At 42.7% G+C, this 21,800-nt stretch overlaps 1 protein-coding gene across 1 annotated transcript; it reads left to right on the top strand.

The window, feature by feature from the left end:
* The first annotated feature begins 3,523 nt into the window (after nt 1-3,523).
* On the top strand, nt 3,524-17,271 carry Timmdc1 (translocase of inner mitochondrial membrane domain containing 1). Its single transcript, XM_013019476.1, has 7 exons — nt 3,524-3,837; nt 5,953-6,118; nt 9,535-9,623; nt 10,162-10,229; nt 13,005-13,083; nt 14,233-14,343; nt 16,913-17,271. Exons 1-7 carry the CDS (start codon nt 3,650-3,652, stop codon nt 17,061-17,063), a joined length of 852 nt encoding a protein of 283 aa, XP_012874930.1. The 5' UTR covers nt 3,524-3,649; the 3' UTR covers nt 17,064-17,271.
* The last annotated feature ends 4,529 nt before the right edge of the window (nt 17,272-21,800 follow it).

The following is a 21,800-nucleotide window of genomic DNA, read 5'->3' as shown; positions in this document are numbered from 1 at the left end:
AGAGTACTAGCCTTGAGGCAAAGAAGCTCAGGGATAGCACCTAGGCTCTGAGTTCAAGCCCCAGGACTAGCTCAAAGTGGGGGAAATCAAAATTAAAAAGAAAATGCAAATGGAAGGGGGACATAGCTTGAACAGTAGATAATTGTCTAACATATGTGTGGCCCAGGGATCCATTCCCAATATCCAAGTGGGGGGGAAATAAGGCAGATATTTGAAGTTATTTTTGTTTGAGTGGTGATAATTCATAGGAAACATGTTTTTAGATGATAGTCATACTCAGCACATTTCTGAGTTGTCATGTGGTTTTTGCCGTGTTACTATGAGTCTCAATTATGTGTAATTATGTCCTCCCAATTAGGAGCCAATGCTTCATTTCTCCAAGATTCTTCCCAATTTTATTTGAAGTTGCAACTCAAACTTCATCCCTGAATCTTTCTCTAATTCTTGGATTTTTGTTTTCTTAAGGTAGCAATTATGAGTGGGGTGAGGAAGTCTCGGTGTAATTGAGTTGTATTTCCTTGATAACTAAGCTGTTGGATTTTTTTTTTTTTTTTTTGGTTAGTCATGGGCTTGAACTAGGGGCCTGGGTGCTGTTCCTGGGCTCTTTTGCTTTTACCACTATGATTTCTCTAATTCTTGGCAATTATGGGTTACCATAATACTTTGCCCCGGTCTGTATTAATAGGACATCACATTACACTCTAATGGCTTGACTATTTCTCTTATCCTGTGTGCTTACTAATGTGTGGGAATCATGGTTTTACTCATCTTGATGACTCCATTATCCAGCATAATGCCTCACACAGAATTAATAGTAAAAATATTTAGGGGTGGATATGAAGCTCAGTGGTGTAGAGTGTTTGTCTAGTATGAATGAGATTCTGGGTTAAATCCCCAGCATGCCTCTTCCCAAATTGGTAGATGGATGGATGGATGGATGGATGGATGGATGGCTGGCTGGCTGGCTGGCTGGCTGGCTGGCTGGCTGGATGGATGGATGGATGGGAAGGTGGATGGAGACACTTGGTTGAATTAGATCCTATTTGTAGATTCCTCAGGCATTGGCTCCAAGGGAATTGGATAAGACCATAAGAGTTGATCAATGTAAAACCTCATTTGCTCTTTGAAGAAGCCACCTTTGTCTCTAAAATACAACAAAAGTTACTCAGATTTTATACTGTGTGTGTTTACTTCAGAGTAGATGGAATAAGGATGGTTTATAACTATGTAAACTGTATGTTTTTAAAAAATAATTTGTTTTCCCTCATTTTTCAAGGTTTTTGTTATTATTGATTTGTTATTACCGGCTTTTGTTAATATTGATACTAGCTCAGTCTCCAGAGTCATTTTTTTCTAAAGCAGAGCAAAATTTTGTCATTTGCAGGAAAGTGAATGGAGTTGAAGATCATCATGTTGGTTGAATATATTCACACATACATATACACATATACATTTATATGTACAATACTATATGTGTATGTGTATAATGTATATATACACATTACATATAGACACATGATACACATACATACAAACATACAATCTAGTTGTAATTATGGTACTGTTTGGGGAGATGAAGGGAAAGAAAGGGAAAGAGAATGATGGAGGATGAATAATACCAAAGTATGTCACATCTGTATATAGAAAAAAATTCATTCTTTCAACCAATGAATAGGTTAATGAAATAGAGTTTTGATAACATAACCAAATGTCATATATGCAGTAGGGCCTATAGTTGGTAAAATTGTCAGTGAAAGGGAACCTGTTGGCCCCTGGGAATAAATTTACTTTGGAGAAAGAAGCTGTTAGGTTCTATGAGCAAGGTTCTGCGACAGGGGCTGAGGGTAAAGTGGTAGTTCCAGGCAGTGTGCTAACTACTGAAATCCTCCCTTGATGTGGTTACTCTGCTGGCACATACATTTCCTAAGGATGAGAGCTGTATATTTACAGAATAGTTAGGTCATATCCCCTAACACCTTTTGACTTGGACAGTTGCTCTGAGACACTTCAAAAAGATCAGGGCACAGAAGAGGGAGAAGTATTCCCTTAGAAAAAGAAGAAAGGATATAAAAAAAATTAAAAAAAAAAAGAAGAAGAAAGGATCTGAGGGCTTGGGGAAGTGGGGAACATGTGATGGGGTAAATATATGTAAAAGGCTTAACAGCAGATCTGTCCAGCCTCTAACAAATCACACTCCAAATACTTTCTCATCCCAGAATGATTCTGGGATGAGAACATTTTGATTTTTTTGTGTCTGTTTCCCTTGTCCTAGTGCTGGTGAATAAACCTAAGACTTTGAGCATGCTGGACTATTGCAAGCATCTGGCTTTCTCTACATGGAGGTTGAGCAGGCTTTCAAGCTTTGGAACCTCATCTTGGCGCTCACTTCTCCCTAAAAATGGGGCAGGTGAAGAGCAGTGTAGAGCAAGGATTTAGGGGTTCTGATTTTTTTCCCGACTGGAAAATTTACTGAAAACCTACTTCATGTCAGACCCAAGAGGTAGAGATGAACATATGTAGCCTCTGACTTCATAGTCTACTTAGATCTGCAGGTAAGAGTATGACACAGTGTTGTAGGTGCTTTGATGGGTGCTAGATCTAGTCTCCCAGACACCAGAGAAGTCCTGACCCTGACCAATCAGCTGGTCACTTTAGCCAATCAGTTCTCATAGCATTTTCAGTTGTCAAATCCTAGGATTCTCTTTATTGTATAACTACTAAAGACTGTAGTAATATCATCTATGTGTTCATACTCGAGTTGTGGGCACTTTTTTGCTCCAGAGTGACACGCTTGAGCTACGTTCCCACGTCTGGTTTGTTTGTTTTGTTTTCTTGCTGGTTAATTGTAGGTTAAGAATCTCTCAGTCTTTTCTTCCTGAGTTGGCTCAGATCCTCACATCTCAGCCTCCTGAACAGCTGAGATCACGGGAGTGAGCCACTGCACCAGTAGTTTGACGTTTTAGTTGGTGAAAGGAATGTCAACGACGGTGACTAACAGAGGGTAAACTAAGGTGCGGCCAGCCGGCTGAAGACTCCTTTGCATGGATTTGAACACACACACTACCTTTTGAGGCACCCACGTGAGCAGCTAGAAACACGGGAAACGTGCTTCGGGCTTCCGATGGCTTCATAGAAGTTCTCCTTCCAAGAGTAGTAAGGTTTACGGGCTAAGCACAGAGAACCCACCCTGCGAGGTTTCCAGAGGCTTCCCGGGCCTACTCCAGCTGTCCAGACCACGGCGCTGCCCTGGGACTGGCCCGTGCTCGCCTCGGGCCGCGCGAGCCGCACTCAGGCGCCCCCACCCCCGTCATTTAATTCCCAGGACGCCCGCCGGAAACTCGGCCAAACCGCACTCAGCGTGCACACACGCTGCCAACTCACTTCCGGGGCTGAGCGGGCACAGCTACCGCCAGCCCACCCTAGCCGGAAGTGGTTCTTTGTGCCGGCCCAGCTGTCGCCCCGCCCCTTGGCCTCTGCCCTAGCGGGGACGGGACTTCCTGTGTTTGAGCCCTCCCACGTGAGTCCGCGGGCTGTACCGGCAAGGTTGTCCGGAGCCGCGATGGCGGACCTGGCCGAGGGTTAGCTCGGGCCGCCCCTGCGCCCGCCCGCTCACTCTCCGGACGGTCTTGAGGCTCAGGGCGGAGAGGACATGGAGGCGCCTCGGAGGCCTCGCTGCGGGGCGCTGGGCCTGCCTGCCCGCGTGCTTGCCGCCGGAGCTGCGGCCGCAGACTCGGATTCCCGCGTGCTGGCGGAGACGTGTCAGCTGGCCCACGGCGTGCCGGGGCCGCGCTACGCGGAGACCGGCTGGGGCCGCCTCCGGGAGCTGTTTGCCAAAGAGTAACCGCGTCTCCCGGGGCCGGGGGCGGGGACCCGGGGGCGGGGCTGGGGGGGGTCGGGGTCGGGGCCCCGGGGGGCGGGGCGGGGGGCGGGGACCGGCCCGCGGGTGGAAGTTCGCGGCGGCTCCGGGCGCGCTGATGTCGGCCCTGAGCCTGGGTCCTGGCAAGTGTGGTCGGTGTGTGATGGTGAAGCGCCTGACCGAGTCCAAGAGCTCTCGGAAGTCTCGGGCCAGCCTCGTTACTGTCCTGCAGAAGCCCCTGGGACCCATGTCTGCGGAAACCCACTCCAGTTTTGGGTTTTTTTTTCGTGATTTTTAGTTGATCCTAGAATTACTGTACTTCATGACCAAGAATGTCCCAGAAATAGGAGTTAAGGAAGCAAAGAGTTAGTTTTTTTTTTTTTAATTTGCCTACTAATGAGTTAAAAAGAGTAGCAGGTCAGGCCTGTAATCCTAGCTACTCAGGAGTCTGAGCTGAGGGTCGTGGTTCAAAGCCAGTTGAAGCAATGTGAACTGTATTTTAATATAAGTAGGGTATATGTATGTGTGTGTATATATATTTATAGTCGTGGGGCCTGAACTCTGGGCCTGGGCGCTGTCCCTCAGCTCCTCAGCTCAAGGCTAGCATTCTACCACTTCTGATTTTCTGGTAGTTTATTGGAGATTAGAGTCTCTTGGACTTTCCTGCCTGGGCTGGCTTTGAACCACGATCTTCAGATCTCAGGCTACAGGCATGAGCCACCGACACCCTGATAAAATAGTTAGATTTTAAAACAAAGGGGTATTTTAGAATCAATCAGAGCCCTTTAAATTGGGTTAATTTCAATTGATTTAAAACTCAAGTTCATTCATTAACTCATTTAGCAATTACAGGTGAAAGTTTGCCCTTTCATGAGGTAATTTAAATAAGTAGAGCTTTATATATAATAGGTGTGTGCATGTATATGCCTATGTATATACACGCAAACATACAATGTTGCTGAGGAAGTTAAGCAAGGGAGCTGGGCAACTTGTATTTCATTATTTTACTTAGGTTATGTTGTCTTTGTTTATGTGGCAATATATTTGCAAGGTCTCTGAATAGTTGGAATATTTGTGAAAGATTCTATGTAGTTTATAACAGAAGAGAGTTATTTTGATCAGCATTATTACTAACTCTGGAAGAAACATGAAAGGTAATAGAACTTTTATGCCCACTTCCATATTGTGGATGAAGAAAACAAAATCCAGAGGGACTGTGACCAGCTTTGGATTGGTTAGTAATGAGTGGCAAAGCAAGGACCCCTCCTCCACTGTTGCTTAAGTCTAAATCCATTACAGTACAGTAATAATAAGTTTACCATTCATTAGATATTTGAAAGATTACCTAATAGCCTAATCATCCAACTTTGTAGAACTTCTGTCTCCATGTTGATAAAATGGAGATAGGTTCTGGTTGTATTGTAGCATTATTGAGAGAATTAAAAGGAGGCAAGGCATGCACATCTCATTTTCTACTTTCACATGTTTTCTGAGTTTTGCTAGAGACAAGTTTTGTTTTTTTTTTGCCAGTCCTGGGGCTTGAACTCAGGGCCTGGGTACTGTCCTTGAGCTCCTTTGTGCTCAAGGCTAGCACTCTACCACTTGAACCACAGCTCCACTTCTGGCTTTTTCTGTTTATGTGGTACTGAGGAATCGAACCCAGGGCTTCATGCATGCTAGGCAAGCACTCTATAACTGAGCCACATTCCCAACCCCAGACAAGTTTTTAATACATGTTTTTGGTCCTAGTTATTGTAAAAGATAAAATACAAATTTTAAATGTCAGTCTATCAACACTATCCTAGTTTCTAGCAGAATAGTTTTGCCTGAGATTTTTGTTTCCTTTCAAATAAAAAAAGGATAGAGGCTCAATATGCAGCCCCAGTTGGTCTGGAGCTCACAATCCTGCCTCTGACTTCTGAGTGTTGGGATTAAAGAATTATGCCTCCATGCCCATGCTGTTTTTACTGTAACTACTGTTTAATTCAGTAAAAGAGTTAATCCATTTTGTCTACAATGAAAAATGTATTAGCACTTGGGATAATTCTGAATGTAGTGTTTTACCCAACAGCAACACTGTCTTTTTGATGTTTTAGTGAGCATCAGAGGATTTCACAGGAACTTGACAATATCTACAGAGCAGCACTTTCAGCAGGCATCATTGGCTGGGCATATGGAGGAATACCAGCTTTTATTTATGCCAAAAAACGCTATATTGAACAGAGCCAAGGAGAAATTTATCACAACCGATTTGACGCTGTGGTAAGTTCTGTGGTCAAATAGTACTTAGATGCACACTAACTGAGCAATTCACTTTATTCTAATTCTTTTTGTTAGATCATGGCTTAGAGAGATTTAATGTCAGAGGAAAGAAATTAACTGTGTGTGCTTTTGTACATGTGTACAGACTTGGGCTCAAACTCCAGGCCTTGCATTCTAGCTGAGCAGCTTTTTCTGTTCACAGCTGGAACTCTCTTGAGCCACCCCTCCAGTACTGTTTAAGTTTGTTCTTAATAAGGCTAAAGAACCTACACTATTCTTGTCTATTTAAACTTGGAAACCAGCAGGTGTGGGATCACAATTATGGCTTTTCTTTCTGAACATATAACCTCTCTGGAAGCATCGGGGCCTAGTTGATACTAAAACAAAAATTCCTTTTTTTTTTTTTTGTTGGTCGTGGGGCCTGAACTCTGGGCTTAGGCACTGCACCTCAGATCTTCAACTCAAGGCTAGGCCCTACCATTTAAGCCACAGTGCCACTTCTGGCTTTTTCTGCTTATGTGGTGCTAAGGAACCATGAACCCAGGGCCTCATGCATGCAAGGCAAGCACTCTACCACTGAGCCAACTTCCCAGCCCTAAAACAATAATTCTTTATTTGTGGTAGAACTAGGGTTTGAACTCAGGCCCTCATACTTGGTAGAGAGGCTCTTCACCGCCTGAGTTATGCCTCCATCCCTAAAACAACTTTTTTTTTTTAGATGAGTGTCTTTTTAATGAATTTTTAAGAATTGTTGTTGTAAAGGTGACGTACAGAGGAGTTACAGCTACATGTGAGGTAATGAATACATTTCTTTGTGGACAATTTATCACTTCCCTCTCAGTTTTTCTTCCCCATCCCCACCTACAAGTTGTATAGTTCATTTTCAACATAGTATCTAGTGAGTGCCACTGCTGCTTTTGTTCACTATTGTCCCACCTTTTCTGTTCCCCTCCTTACCCTTCCAAAGACAGATAAAGAGCAAACAAGGGAAAAAAAAAAGAAGAAAAAAAAGAAAAAAAACCTGTTTCCATTTCCTAGAGTTCATTTCCATAGATACTATTTTATATGATCAGAGGCACATAGATAGTGTGCTTTTGTGTTTCTCCCCCTAAGTGTATCCTTGTCCATTATGTGCGAATGCCTTGAGTCCTGTATAGTTTATCATGTCCAGGTGCATTTTAGATCTAGATTCTGCATATGTAAGAAAATGTGCCATAAAACTTTTACAATTTCATATTCTAGATTATTAACACTCATCAGATCTTTGTGTCAGTTCTTTTAGATACCTGAGGAATTAAAGCTGAGAGGATTTTTTTTTTAAGTTTCTATTTGGAAAGTCAGATTTAAAGAAAAATTTCACAAATAGTACAGAGATTTCCTATGTACCTTTCACTTGCACAATGGTTAACCTTGTACAGTGTTTGCTTCTCTGTGTAGTGAATACTGTTACTTTCCTCCTGAACTGTTTGAGAGGAAGTTACACATATATTTAAGTACCAGTCATTCTCTTTCATAACCACAGTTATAATGATCAAAATCAGAAAGTTAACACTGGAACCAGGACTGTTCTCTACAGACTGTGAAGTTTCCTGGTTCTTATCATTTACGGAATCATCTTTTTCTCCTGGCCTAAGGTCTAACATTAAATTTGTCTCCCATGCCTCTTCAGTCTCTTTGACTATGGAACAGGTTATCTTGAACTTGGCAGTGTTTTGGGCTCTGTACTTTGTTGAATGTCCCTCAGCTTAGATTTGTTTGATTGTTTCTCATGATAAGATTCAGTCTGTAAGTGGGCACGTACAATTGATGTGGTCTCTGAATACTCTCAGAAGCACATGATATCTGTTTGCTCTTTTATTTGGGAGGAGCGGGGTGGGGGGGGAGAGGGGTACTAGTTCCTCGGCCATTGATGTGGTCTCTGAATACTCTCAGAAGCACATGATATCTGTTTGTTCTTTTATTTGGGAGGAGTCGGGGGGGGGAGGGGAGGGGTACCAGTTCCTTGGCCTAGGTTCGTCCTTGAGCTTTTCTACTCAAGCCACAGCTCTGCTTCCAGCTTTTTTTCTTTTTTTGTCGGTTGTGGGGCTTGAAATCTGGGCCTGGGCGCTGTCCCTCAGCTCTTCAGCTCAAGACTAGCACTCTACCACTTGAGCCACAGCGCCACTTCAGCTTTTTCTGCTTATGTGGTGCTAAGGAATTGAACCTAGGGCCTCATGCATGCAAGGCAAGCACTCTACCACTGAGCTACCTTCTCAGCCCCACTTCCAGCTTTTTGCTAGTTAACTGGAGATAAGAGCCTCACTGGACTTGCCTGCCCAGCTGACTTCAAACCGAGAGCTTATGATCTCAGTCTCCTGAGTAACTAGGATTACAGGTATGAGCTACCAGCACCCAGCTGTTTGCCTTTTTACTTTTGATATTTAGTTGGTTAAGGTGGCACCTGCCAGGCTTGTCCATTGTAAAATTACTCTTTTTACCTTTGAAATAATAAATATTTTATGGGTACTTGTTATATCCTTTGAGATTTTAGAAATACTCCATTTTTTTTCCAAATCCCTACCTTCTAGTTTTAGCATTAAGATAGTAGTTACAGTGGTGGTTACAAAATGGGCATTTTCTTTCTTTTTTTGGGGGGGGGTCCGGTCGTGGGGCCTGAACTCTGGGCTTGGGCACTGTCCCTCAGCTCTTCAGCTCAAGGCTAGCACTCTACCACTTGAATCACAGTGCCACTTCCAGCTTTTTTTTTTCTGCTTATGTGGTACTGAGGACTTGAACCCAGGGCCTCAAGCGTGCAAGGCAAGCACTCTACCACTGAGCCACCTTCCCAGCCCGAAATGGGCATTTTCTAACTCTATACCTGTGCTTGGTGTTCTGCTCTAAGGAAGTACCCTCCTACCCCCACATTTATTTATGTGTCAGCAACTGATCATTTTGAGAAATGCCATGTGTGGACATCATAGAGGCACTTACATGAACAGGACATTTACAAAGACACTGCAATATAATCTCATGAGATCACCTTCATTTGGTGGTTATGTAATGCATGATAGCATGTATAGTTTGTGTCAGTTATAGTTTCTTACTTCATTCTGTTGTCATTTCTTTTGCTAATTAAATTGGTCTAGATGAGGTTTCTCTAAGCACCCTTTCCCTTTCCTCACTGTCAAGGTGGCTGCTGAATCATCTTCAGGGGAATGATTGAATTACCAGAGCGACTCTAGCCTGTTTTGGTTCCCTTTCCCTCCATGTTATCGTGGATGTCTGAGACTTGCTTGAGTCTGCGTAAAGCTTGATATTTCCAGATCTCTGCTTAGCTATATGGACTGAGTTCATAGCTGACATTGTTCCATTACAGTTTCAGAATAGGAAAAGCACCCAGAAGTCTTGGAACCTCACAGTGTTTTCATTATTTTTAGCAAAGCGCACATCGTGCTGCCACGCGAGGTTTCATTCGGTACGGCTGGCGCTGGAGTTGGAGAACTGCGATGTTTGTGACTGTGTTCAAGTAAGCACTTCCGAACGGAGCACTCACATGAAAGGAATTCAGATGCCTTTTTTTCCTCAAAATCTTTTGGGTTACCTATGTCTAGGAGGTTGGTACAATTGTCCAAGCGTACTGCTGTACCCCAAATGGGATAAAAGTAGATAAAGGGTTTTATGTGGCTTTATTTTGCTTTTTTTTGAGCAGGATCTCACCTGTAATCCAGATTTACCTACAACTTGCATTGTTCCTGCCTCCTAGAGTGCTGGGGTATAGGCATGCAACACCACACTTGGTTTAGATGCATGGTTTCTATAAAAGAAAATGCTGCAGAACCCTTCTAAGTGAATATTCATCCCAGAAACTTGAATGCTCCTTAATTCATTTTTCAACAGAAGGTCTACCTTATATATCAGCAGAATAGCATACTTTGAGGGACCTATACCAGGACCGGGGACTAAAGTAGAGGCTCTTTGACTCTTTACATTTTAGTGAAAACAGCAGTCAAAGGTAAATGGGATGTGCTTTGAATTTTGTTTTACTTTTCCTCCCTTCTTCCCAGCACAGTGACCACAGGACTCAGTGTGTACCAAAATAAAAATGCTCTGAATCATTTTGTCATTGCAGGAGGTAAGACACTTTTTTGGTCATGGGGCTTGAACTCTGCACCTGGGCGCTGTCCCTCAACTCTTCAGCTCAAGACTAGCGCTCTGCTAGCCTTAGTGCCACTTCGGTTTTTCTGGTTGTTTATTAGAGATAAGAGTCTTACGGACCTTCTTGCCCAGGCTGGCTTTGAACTGCGATCTCAGATCTCAGCCTCTTGAGTAGCAAGGATTACAGGTGTGAGCCACTGGTGCCCGGCTTCACAGTGATTTTTTAATTTTATTGTAAAGGTGATGAACAGAAGGGTTACAGTTACATAAGTAAGGCAATGAGTACATTTCTTTTTAAACACTGTTACCCCCTCATTTCTCCCACTTGTCACTCCCCACTCCCTTCCCCTCAGTCATAATGCATTTTAATAAATGCTTGCCTTTAACTTTATTAGCATACTTTAATTGTACAAGTGTGGTTTCATTGTGACATTTCCCTATATACATGCAATGTATTCTGATCAAACTCACCTCCTCTATTATAAAAATTAGCTCCACTTCCAGCTTTTTGGTGGTTAATTGGAGATAAGAGTCTCACAGACTTCTTGCCTGGGCTGTCTTCAAAACATGATACTCAGATCTCAGTCTCCTGAGTAGCTAGAGTTACAGGTGTGAGCCACCAGTGACTGGCTGGAAACTCCATTTCTTGAGTTGGTGCTCTGGAAACAAAAGTATAAAGATGTGTACAGGAATTATCATTATGCCTTTATTTAAAACCTCTATACATAGAAAACCTGTGCTGGACAATTTGTGGTATATCTAATGCAATAGAATCATGTAAGAGATTTTATTGGTACAGAATTTTTACTTTTGGTGATAGGGCATTTAATATGTTGGAAGAAAATCAGAAGTTTAATGTGTACAGTAAGGCTTCCACTTGGAAAACAAAACAAAACAAAAAACAACAATTTCGGGATTGGGGCTATAGCTCAAGTGGTAGAGTGCCTGCCTAGTAAGCACAAGGCTTGAATTCAAACCCTTGTACCATTCTTCCACCTGCCCCCCCCCCCCCCCCCCCCCCCCCCAAAAAAAATTAAAAAACAGCCTTTGGAAGACTGAAACAAATGAGCAACATTTTACTATCTCTAAACAATCAAACTACAGATGGTTTTTGTTCTTTTTTTATTTTCTTTTTTATTTTGTTGGTCATGGAGCTTGAACTCGGCGTGGGTGCTGTCCTCAGCTCTTCAGCTCAAGGCAAGTGCTCTACCACTTGAGCCACAGCACCACTTCCGGTTTTCTGGTGGTTAATTGGAGATAAGAGTCTCAAGAACTTTCCTGCCAGGGCTGGCTTTGAACCGTGATCCTCAGATCTCAGCCCCTGAGTAGCTAGGATTACAGGTGTGAGCCACTGGCTCCTGGTGATTTTTATATATGTATGTATGTGTATATATATATATATATATATAAATAAAACTATGATTTCAAATGTTTATTCTTTAAAAATTTTGTGTTGGGGATAGAACTTGGTTGTAAAGCATTTTTCCAACATGTGCAAAGCTCTGGGTTCAGTTCTCAGCACCTCATAAGAAAAGTATCACTTGCTCCTTGAGGTGGAATTTATTTCAGTGTGCACAGTGAGAGGGAAAAGTAAATGGACATCATGGATGCACATTCCCAGGAGGGAGGGTGGAAGGGAACCGCTCACCCTAGCCACCAGATGGCATTGTAGGCACTGCCTGCCAGGTGCTGGTGGCAGAGAGGGTGAGACTGGGAGGAATCTTTTTTTTTTTGGGGGGGGGGGTCCGGTCGTGGGGCCTGAACTCTGGGCCTGGGTGCTGTCCCTCAGCTCTTCAGCTCAAGGCTAGCGCTCTGCCACTTGAGCCACAGCACCACTTTGGCTTTTTTTCTTTTTGCTTATGTGGTGCTGAGGAATGGAACCCAGGGCCTCAAGCATGCAAGGCAAGCACTCTACCACTGAGCCACCTTCCCAGCCCGGGAGGAATCTTTTTCTGCCCTACCTAGGGAAGGATTTTGTTAATTTTAAGAAAACTCTTGAAGAAGAAAAAAAAAAAGAAGAGACTTTTGTGCTGGGACTTTTTGTAGACTTATAGGGCTAATGGACAAAAATGAAGCAGAATGGGTCCTGTGGACCCATTGGACAGACTGATACTTATTTTTTTATAAAGGGGACATATCTGAAATTGGTGACATTGATCAAGATACATTGATTCATGAACTACTTTGCTAAATGACATTCCTCTTTGTACAGCTACTTCAAGATTATTTTTGTTGTTACATATGTCAGGTAAAGAGTACATTTTTTTTTCTTTTTGGACAATGTCATCCCATCTCCTTTGTTCTCTCCCAGTGAAATTTTTTTTTTTTGGTTGGTCACTAGGCCTGAATGCTGGGCTTGGGCGCTATCCCTCAGCTCTTCAGCTCAAGGCAAGCACTCTACCAATTTACACCTAGCACCACTTCTGGCTTTTTCTGCTTCTGTGGTGCTGAGGAATCAAACCCAGGGCCTAATGTATGCAAGGCAAGCACTCTACCACTGAGCCACCTTCCCAGCCCCTGAAATTTTTTTTTAAGGGACATTTCTCCTTTGGAATCTATAGTGTTAGATGGGAAACTCCTGGCAAGAGCCTTTTGGGTTGAGGAAATCTAGGCTGTAGTGCTGTATTAATAGGGTTCCGGAAGCTCATCTAGATGTATGTCTGTGTTCTTATTACTGAAGAAAAAAAATTTAAATGGATTCTGATATTTAAAGATGATTCAATATCACCTTTTTTTCCCCCTTGTTAAATAGCTGTCACAGGAAGTCTTTTCAGAATAAATTTAGGCACGCGAGGTCTGGTGGCTGGTGGTATAATTGGAGCCTTGTTGGGGTAAGCATTAACATGTTTTGACTCTAAATTGATACAATTTTATTGGTGCCTTGAATTAAAAATGCCCTTCATTTACCAAAAAAACTCTAAATCTGATCCTGAGGGCCAATAAAAGATCATGTAGCCCTCAGGCTCACGCCTGCAATTCTAACTACTCTGGAGTCTTGAAATCTGAAGATCACAGTTTGAAGCTAATTAAACACTAACCACCCAAAAAAAAAAAAAAGCAAAAAAAGTGGAAGTGTTGTTTAAGTGCCACTTTGAGGGGAAAAAAGCCCTAAGGGACAGCACCAAAACTCTGAGTTCAGACCCCAATACAGGCACATCCACATAAAAATCTCTATAGTCTTTTTCCTTTTTTCCTGGTATTGGGCTTGAACTTAGAACATTGCACTCTCATTTGGCTTTATCAGCCACAGTTGGCACTCTATGACATGAACCATGCGTTGTCTAGCCTTTTTTTCCCCCCCCCTTATTAATTGGAGATAAAGGTTTATAGATTTGTCTGCCTGGGTTGTCTTTGAACCATGGTCTCAGATCTCAGATACCAGCTACTTGGTATCCTAGATACCACTGAGTATCTAGGATTGTAGGTGTGAGCCACCAGTGCCTAGCAAGATCTCGTCTTCATTGGCAATAGCTATTACAGGCCAAGTCTTGTTTTTTTGGTGGAGTTTATAGTCTTGTGCTACCATGTCCATCTCTAATGATTATTTTTCTTTGTTGTTCAAACCAAGAAAGAAGTAGCTCAGTATTTGTCAGGCATTAATAGCTTATGCCTATAATCCTAGCTACTCAGGAGGTTGAGACTAAGGATCACAGATTGAAGCCAGCCTTGGCAGGAAAAGTCCATGAGACTCTTTAATTAACTGCCATAAAATGCTAGAAGTGGAGCTATGGCTCAAGTGGTAGAGTGCTAGCCTTGAGCCCAAAAGCTCAGGGACAGCACATAAGCCCTGGGTTCAAGCTCCAGGACCAGAACAACAACAACAAAAAAGATACTTACTTGTCTTTGTTTGATGAAGGCACTAAGTTGTCAATTCCTCCTATATCTGACAGCATGTGGCTCTATGGTGTTGCCTAGCAGAGAAATTCATAAAGCATATGGGCTCATGTCTACCTTAATTTTTCTCTCTGCTCTCCCCTTAGCACGCCAGTTGGAATCCTGCTCATGTCACTCCAGAAATATGCTGGCAAGACCATCCAGGAGAAAAAAGAGGAGGACTGGAAGACCCTCCATGAACTGAAACTGAAAGAGTGGTAAGGAACATGTAGAGACCATAGTCTCTGAGTCCTGGTTGCAAAGTCTGTTAACAATGGCTCTAAACTCCCATTCAGCTCAAAGAACTTGTTTTTACTGAGTTCTTCATCTTATACCTTTTGTATTCTTTGTCTATTTAAGAAAAGAGGGAAAAAACTCAGTAATTTTCTTTTTAATCTGAGGTAGATCTAACTTTAGGTACTTAAAATGTTACATGGCTCATACTTAAAATCCCATCTCCTTGGGAGACAGAGATCTGGAGGATTTCCATTTGAGGCCAGCACTAGCAAACATTTAGTGAGATTCCCATCTCAACAAATAAACTGGATATGGTAGTTGGTATCTAATACCACCTATGAGATAGTATAGGTGGGAGGATCAGTCTGAGGTCTGTTCCAGGCAAGATTCTATGTGAAAAATAAGTAAAACAAAAGGGATAGGGACATGACTCAAGTGGTAGAGCTGCTGCCTTGTAAGCAGGAAGCCCTGTGTTCAAATTCTAGTACTAGGGGGAAGATGGGTGTATATGGGGTTTTTATATGTGTTTGAACTCAGCTTCTCAAGCTTGCTCTACAACTTTGCTCATAACTCCAGCCCAGAATGTAAATTTCATTAGGGCAATTTTTCTTTTGTTTTTGGTTGGTCAGGGGCTTGAACTCTGGGCTTGGGTGCTGTGCCTGCACTCTTCAGCTAAAGGCGAGAGCTCTACCACTTGAGCCACACCACCACTTCCAGTTTTCTAGTGGTTTATTGGAGATATGAGCCTGCCTGGGCTGGCTTTGAACCGTAATCCTCAGATCTCAGCCTCCTGAGTAGCTAGGATTACAGGCATGAGCCACCAGTGCCCAGCTGCAGTTTTTCTTTTCTTGATTACATGGGAGATAGTTGAAGGGAATGCAGGTCAGGAGTGAGATGCACTGGGCCAGTTGAGTGAGTGTTATCCTCATGTCTGTAATGACATGGAACATCCCCACATCCAAAAATTACTTCCTGCTGTAGACAAGACAAAGTGTCACTAATGAAAAGATTTGCCTGTTGCATCTAATGTCTCTCTGGGGTAGGCAATCTCCCTTTCCTGGCGGCTGGGCAGTCAGAATGACGGAAAGCTTTGTGCAGGCTCTGTGGAAGGTCAGTGTAACAGGCTGTTACCTACTGGTTGGACAAATGTTCTTCACGCTTAGCCTCCATGGGCTAGAGAGGACATGGTGGGGAGGCCGTTGATGAGGCAGTGGAAAGTGATTTGACTTGAAAGTTTTGTTTGCATCACACACACAGACACACACACACACACACACACACACACGGAAATTCCTACATCTGTAGATCTGCTGTCCAAGGACTTCAAGGTGTAGGAAAAGAATATTGATTTTAGAGCCAGTGAAAATGAAAACTGAGCTTAGTCCCAGGTAGACTTTGAATTAGTTCTGTGACCTAACACATTCTCCTTACCTTCAACTACTCGGACTTTCAGCTTTTCCAAGGAGCAGAATTTACCACATTGTCCAGTTGTTTCACACCTTTGTCTCCTAACACTCAGGAGCACAAGCATGCAGTTACCTAGGTTCTGACGAAGCACCCAAGGCTCTCATTGTGCTGCTGTGGAGAGTCAAGTACATGAGAGACTAGCTGGTTTAGTCCTCTGGTGTCACAGAGAGTTCTTAGCAAAGAAAGCTTTGAGAAAGAGGTTAGAAAGAAAAGCTAAGCATATTGGTTATTTGACTCTGCTCTAGGATGCTATATTAGAATTAACATCTGGAAAATAAAGACAATACTACTAAAATTTAAAAGGAAGTGAGAAAACTGGAAGTTGTCACTGATGTACAGCTGGAAAAACCTTAGGAATGAGTAAAAGCAATAATTTGAATCAGAATAATGAAAGAATGGTTTGGAACAGAAAATAGTGTTGAGGTAGAACTCCTGTGTAAGTATGCGTTTGTATATGTCTGGAATTTCTAAGGAAAGTTTAGAAAATGCATAAGGGATTATCTGCTGCTTTGGCTGAAAATATTACAAGGAGTTTCATAGTAACTTTAATAAAATATTTATGAACAGTTTAATAACTGCCTACATTGGTGGGAAGTACAGAAAAGTGGTGATAGGGGCATGGAGGAAATGGGCATAAGGTTAAGGAGAAAGTTGGGAAAGACCCTGATTATCACTTGAAGATAGTAACACTTGCTAGGAAAACTAATCTATTGTCTGGAAAGGAGGATCTAATCTTCACAAATCCATATCTCCAGAGTTGTGCTACACTGCCTGCTTCCTAGGTTGGGTCTGTGGAGTAAAGTTTATACTGCAGTGGGCAGGTGCTCCATCCTCTAGGTTCCCAGGGTGAGAGGACAGCCCAGCATCTTACAACTTAACCTTAGCACAGGTATGTCGCTTGGTAGGAACTGGGGGCACCGTGTCCTAGTTTGGGGCTTCGGCTACTGTAGGACTGACACCTGGCCAGCTGGGAATGGAACAGGTTAGGAGAAAGGAGTAGTAGTGTTGGTCATGATTGTCATGTCAAAGCAGAAGAGCAAGGCAAACACTATTTTTGTTGTCCCTTTTATTCGTTGATTATAGGAAAACCAGTCTGCAAATTACTGAACTCCTCCCTGAGGAAATTGAAAGTAGCTTACAGGAAAATGGAGCTGAGGAAGATGCTAAGAAAATTGATGCCTTGCTAAGCCTTCCTAGGAACCCTACATCAGCAGATAAACAAGATAAGGACTGAGAAGATTGTCGACTTGAATGAAACTCGTTGGCTTGCTGAAGAACTACGTGGCCATGCACATGAATGCCCATGCCAGGTTGTACAGTGGTCAGCCTGCTGACAAACACGCACTGATGCCTCTGGTGGCAGTTGAATGGCTCTTTAAAAAAAATCAAGATTGGGGCTGGGAAGGTGGCTCAGTGGTAGAGCACTTGCCTTGCATGCGTGAGGCCCCAGGTTCGATTCCTTAGCACCACATAAGCAAAAAGAAAAAAGCTAGAAGTGGCACTGTGGCTCAAGTGGTAGAACGCTAGCCTTGAGCTGAAGAGCTGAGGGACAGCGCCCAGGCCGAGTTCAGGCCCCATGACTGGACCCCCCCCCCAAAAAAAATCAAGATTGGGCTATTGTATTTTTATTTACCCTTTAAATTTAAACATGTACTTACATCTATGTTAATCTACAGATAAGCTTGTATTTCATTTTCCTAGATTTTATCAAAGTAAGTAAAACAATTCCCAAAAGATTAAAGTTGAATTCTGATTGGTTCTTGGATACTTTGGATAGAGCTGAGCACACACACTCTAATCCCAATGCTCTTGAAGTTGAGATAGGAGGATTATGCATTTGGGCTAGCCTAGGATGCAGGAGATCTTATCTCAAAGCAAAAAAAGAGAAAACATGTGGATGGGGGATCTCTAGGATTCAGAACCAGGTAAAGTAAGTGGCTGGTAAAGAAACTTGTGTCCTTGGACCCTGGATGTAGTGTAGTCCTAAATGTACAGTAGTGTTTAGTTTTGTCTTAAGAATAAAAAATAAATCCAGACACCAGTGGCTCATGCCTTGCCTTCAATCCTTAGAAGGATAAGATAAGAGGTTGTGGTTCAAAGCCAACCCAGACAGAATAGACTCCTGTTCCACTTAACCTGCAAAAAGCTGGAAGTAAAAGTGTAGCCCAAATGGTAGAGTGCCAGCCATGAGCAACAAAGTTGAGTGTGAGCTTGATACCTTGAATTCAAGCCTCAGTACTGGCACAGAAAGGAAAAAAGGAAAGGTTTTTCTTATGCCATTTGAAATAAGGTACAAATTTTAACAAGAAGGAAGTAGGTAGCATTAAAAGACAGCTGGGCTTTGCTTCCTCTTTAGCTGATAGGCATCCTTTCTGTAGTATGCAGGAGCCACCTAGTGGAGAGATGCCATTCCTACACTCAGCTTGCTGCCTAAGAAGGAAGCTGTCCTGCAGATTTCCGCTGTCAGCACTTGAAAAGCAATCAAGGGTGAACTAAATGTGTGACAACCCTTCCTCATCTAGAGTAATTTTCAGTTTCTGCAAGTTCTCAGTTACCCTCCAGCTAACTGTGGTCCAGAAATAAAAGTGGAAGTTTCTTGAAATAAACATTTCAACATTTAGATAGTGTGCCTATTAAGTAGCATGTCCCATTGCGTGCTACCCTTGTTACTACATTGCCTTATTAGATCAGGTGCATGTATTAACTAACCCTCATTTTGCTTTTATTTGTAAGGTGAGAGTTCTTGACTATAGTCTAGTACTACCTAGGCTTCAGGCATCACTGGGGGTCTTGGAATTATCCTTTGTAGCTAAGGCAGGATTTCTATATGAAGGGGTAAGTACTGCTATTTTTTAAAAATTTTTTTGCCAGTCCTGGGCCCTTGAAACAAGGGCCTTGGCACTGTCCCTGAGCTGCTTTTGCTCAAGACTAGCACTCTACCTTGAACCACAGTGCCACTTCCAGCTTTTTCTGTTTATGTGGAAATGAGGAATTGAACTCAGGGCTTCATGCATGCTAGGCAAGCATCTCTACCTCTAAGCCACATTCCCAGCCCACTGCTGGGTTTCATTTTGGTGTTGTGTCTCTCTCCTACCCTACTGTTGTTGCACAGAACAAGGTGTGTGGAACAGCATCATGTAGTAGTTACATCCATGAGCTCTGGAGACCTGGCTTCCCATTTCAGCCTTGTGGCTCAGCAACCATGTTCCCAATGGCAAAACTATTTTACAGTCTAGGGATCAAACCCAGGGTTTAGGCACATGCTAGGCAAGCACACATTGAGCTATATCCCCAGCCCATTTGATTTTGAATCTCAGTGTGTTCACCTGCCAAGTGAAATGGTATGTACTTGAAAATAGATATTAAATGAAACTACTTAAGTGTGATACTGGAAAATATACATTTGCTCTTAGTATTTGATATGAAAATTCTATCATCCTTTTGAAATGAGCATCTTTTGTATGTTAATGAGTTAAAGGGTGGCTGGCCACCACTTGAGGACTGAAGCACCAGAAAGAGCAAAGCAGAACTCAAAAGGTAAGCATTTTCAGACCTACTCTACAAGCCCTGATGAGATGAGAGAGATGATCATCAATGGCCAAGGTCATGTACTGAAGCCTTCATGAACTGCAAATGTTCAGGCTTTGGAGAACTTGTGGATGAGCAAATGTGAGGTTCTTGGAGGGTGGTATACCAGACAGTTTTCCACACCCTTTTGGGCATACACACTCTATGCACCTCTGCCTTTGCATTCTTAGCAGTGCCTTTTATAGTAAACTAATAAATACAAGTGTTTCTCTTGAGTTCTGCAAGCTGCTTAAGCAAACTAATGGAACCCAGATTGTCAGATTCAATGCCTACTGCACATGATTGCTGGATGGCTGGTGGAAATCCCTACACCTTGCAGATCCCAGTAGTTTTCCCAACAAAAACATTTTGTGGGGCTGGGAAGGTGGCTCTGGTAGAGCGCTTGCCTTGCATGCATGAGGCCCTGGGTTCGATTCCTCAGCACCACATAAGCAAAAAAGAAAGAAGCCGGAAGTGACGATGTGGCTCAAGTGGTAGAGCGCTAGCCTTGAGCTGAAGAACTGAGGGATAGCACCCAGACCCAGAGTTCAGGCCCCACAACTGGACCCCCCAAAAAAACCCAAAAAACATTTTGTGTAATGTGTGCTCTGGCACATGGAATACTAATACTAGCTGTAAGGATGGTAAGGGCTTCTGCACCAACCTCCTGGCACCATGATTAATGTGTTCTTACCACACTCCATGAGGTATATTTTTTGTTTGTTTGTTTTTGTCGGTTGTGGGGCTTGAACTCTGCTATCCTTTAGCTCTTCAGCTCAAGGCATGCGCTCTATTGCTTGAGCCACAGCGCCACTTCCGGTTTTCTAGTGGTTTATTGGAGATAAGAGTCTCACAGACTTTCCTGCCCAGGCTGGCTTTGAACTATGATCCTCAGATCTCAGCCTCCTGAGTAGCTAGGATTGTAAGTGTGAGCTACCGGTGCCCAGCTTCATGAGGCACATTTTTTGTAAGTCAGTTTATAAATTACAGATTAGGCCGGGCGCTGGTGGCTCACGCCTGTAATCCTAGCTACTCAGGAGGCTGAGATCTGAGGATTTTGGTTCAAAGCCAGCCCCGGCAGGAGAGACCGTGAGACTCCTATCTCCAATAAACCACTAGAAAACCGGAAGTGGCGCTGTAGCTCAAGTGGTAGAGCGCTCGCCTTGAGCTGAAGAGCTGAGGGACACGCCCAGGCCCAGAGTTCAAGCCCCACGACCGACAAAAATAAATAAATAAATAAATAAATTACAGATTAGCAATTTCTCATCTGTTAACCTTGTTTTATTCATAATCACACCTTGGTTAAGTCTGTCAATGAGAAATAAACTAGGGAGTTGCTTTTAAAAATAATTGTATTCACATGAAAATATAAGAAAAATATTTTAAAACCACATCCAATGTAATAAATAATAATTTGATATAATTTATTTGAATTTACTAAACATTCCTTTAGATTTTTCTTATTGTAGCTAATTCTTTTTTTGAGATCTCTTTTCAATCTATCTAAGGATTATGAATCTTGGTACTTCCTGAAAACTTGGTGTTTGTTTCAGTTGTCAACAAATTGCTTTCTTTTCTTCAAGTTATTCCCCCCCCGCCCCTCAGGCACCCATATAGAAGTGGACTTGTGTTTTGTGTTGGCCCTATGAGAGCTACCAAAACTAAACTTTCAAAACCCAGCCACATCTGAGAAGCTTGGTTATTTCTTCCCATCCAGTTCTAAGTATTTTCAGATAATAACATCTTATTTGGCCCATCTTACATTTGGTCCATTCCTGGTCATTACAAGCACTAGACAACAGTTTCAGAGAACGAATTGAGAGTAACAGCAACAGTAGCTAGCTACTTTTTGCTTTCCAATTCTCCACTGATGGCAGAAGGATCTAAAAATATCAAGTAGAAAAGCCACTTGTAGGGGTCTAAAGAAGCCCAATGGAAGGCAGTTGCTGCATAGACTATAAACAGTAAACAACAACAACAAACTACTTTATTGTTTTCTAGCTCATACTAGCATAATACCATTTAAAGGGTTTCCAGTCCAATATGAACTATCAGATTATGAATCTGTAAACATCTGTAAATGAAATGTTGATTTGAGGTATGAAAGATGTTCATTTGTCTTATTAAAGGAAATTCATTTTGGGCAGTTCTATTTCCTCCTGAGTCTGATATAAAAGTGGGAGAACTATGAAGAAAATGAAAAATGCTAGCCAAATTACACGCTTTCCAATACTCTCAAATAGGTATGTGTACCAATACTCCATAGCCCTGGTTGTGGGGCTTGAACTTGGCCTGGGCACTGTCCCTCAGCTCTTCAGCTCAAGGCTAGCACTCTACCACTTGGGCCACTTCCAGCTTTTTATGCTTATGTGGTGCTGAGGAATTGAACCCAGGGCCTCATGCA

This window comes from Dipodomys ordii, unplaced genomic scaffold, assembly GCF_000151885.1.
Source record: "Dipodomys ordii isolate 6190 unplaced genomic scaffold, Dord_2.0 Scaffold45, whole genome shotgun sequence".
NCBI classification, from domain to species: Eukaryota; Metazoa; Chordata; class Mammalia; order Rodentia; family Heteromyidae; genus Dipodomys; species Dipodomys ordii.
Note: the sequence above shows the minus strand (reverse complement) of the source record. Positions and strands in the feature narration are given on the sequence as shown.

Bases quoted from the DNA above. Each gene is read 5' to 3' on its own strand.
- Timmdc1 (XM_013019476.1), top strand. From the start codon at position 3,650: ATGGAGGCGCCTCGGAGGCCTCGCTGCGGGGCGCTGGGCCTGCCTGCC. The intron at 6,119-9,534 runs GTAAGTTCTGTG...CATTATTTTTAG, and splicing joins ACAACCGATTTGACGCTGTG to CAAAGCGCACATCGTGCTGC. The intron at 14,344-16,912 runs GTAAGGAACATG...CGTTGATTATAG, and splicing joins GAACTGAAACTGAAAGAGTG to GAAAACCAGTCTGCAAATTA.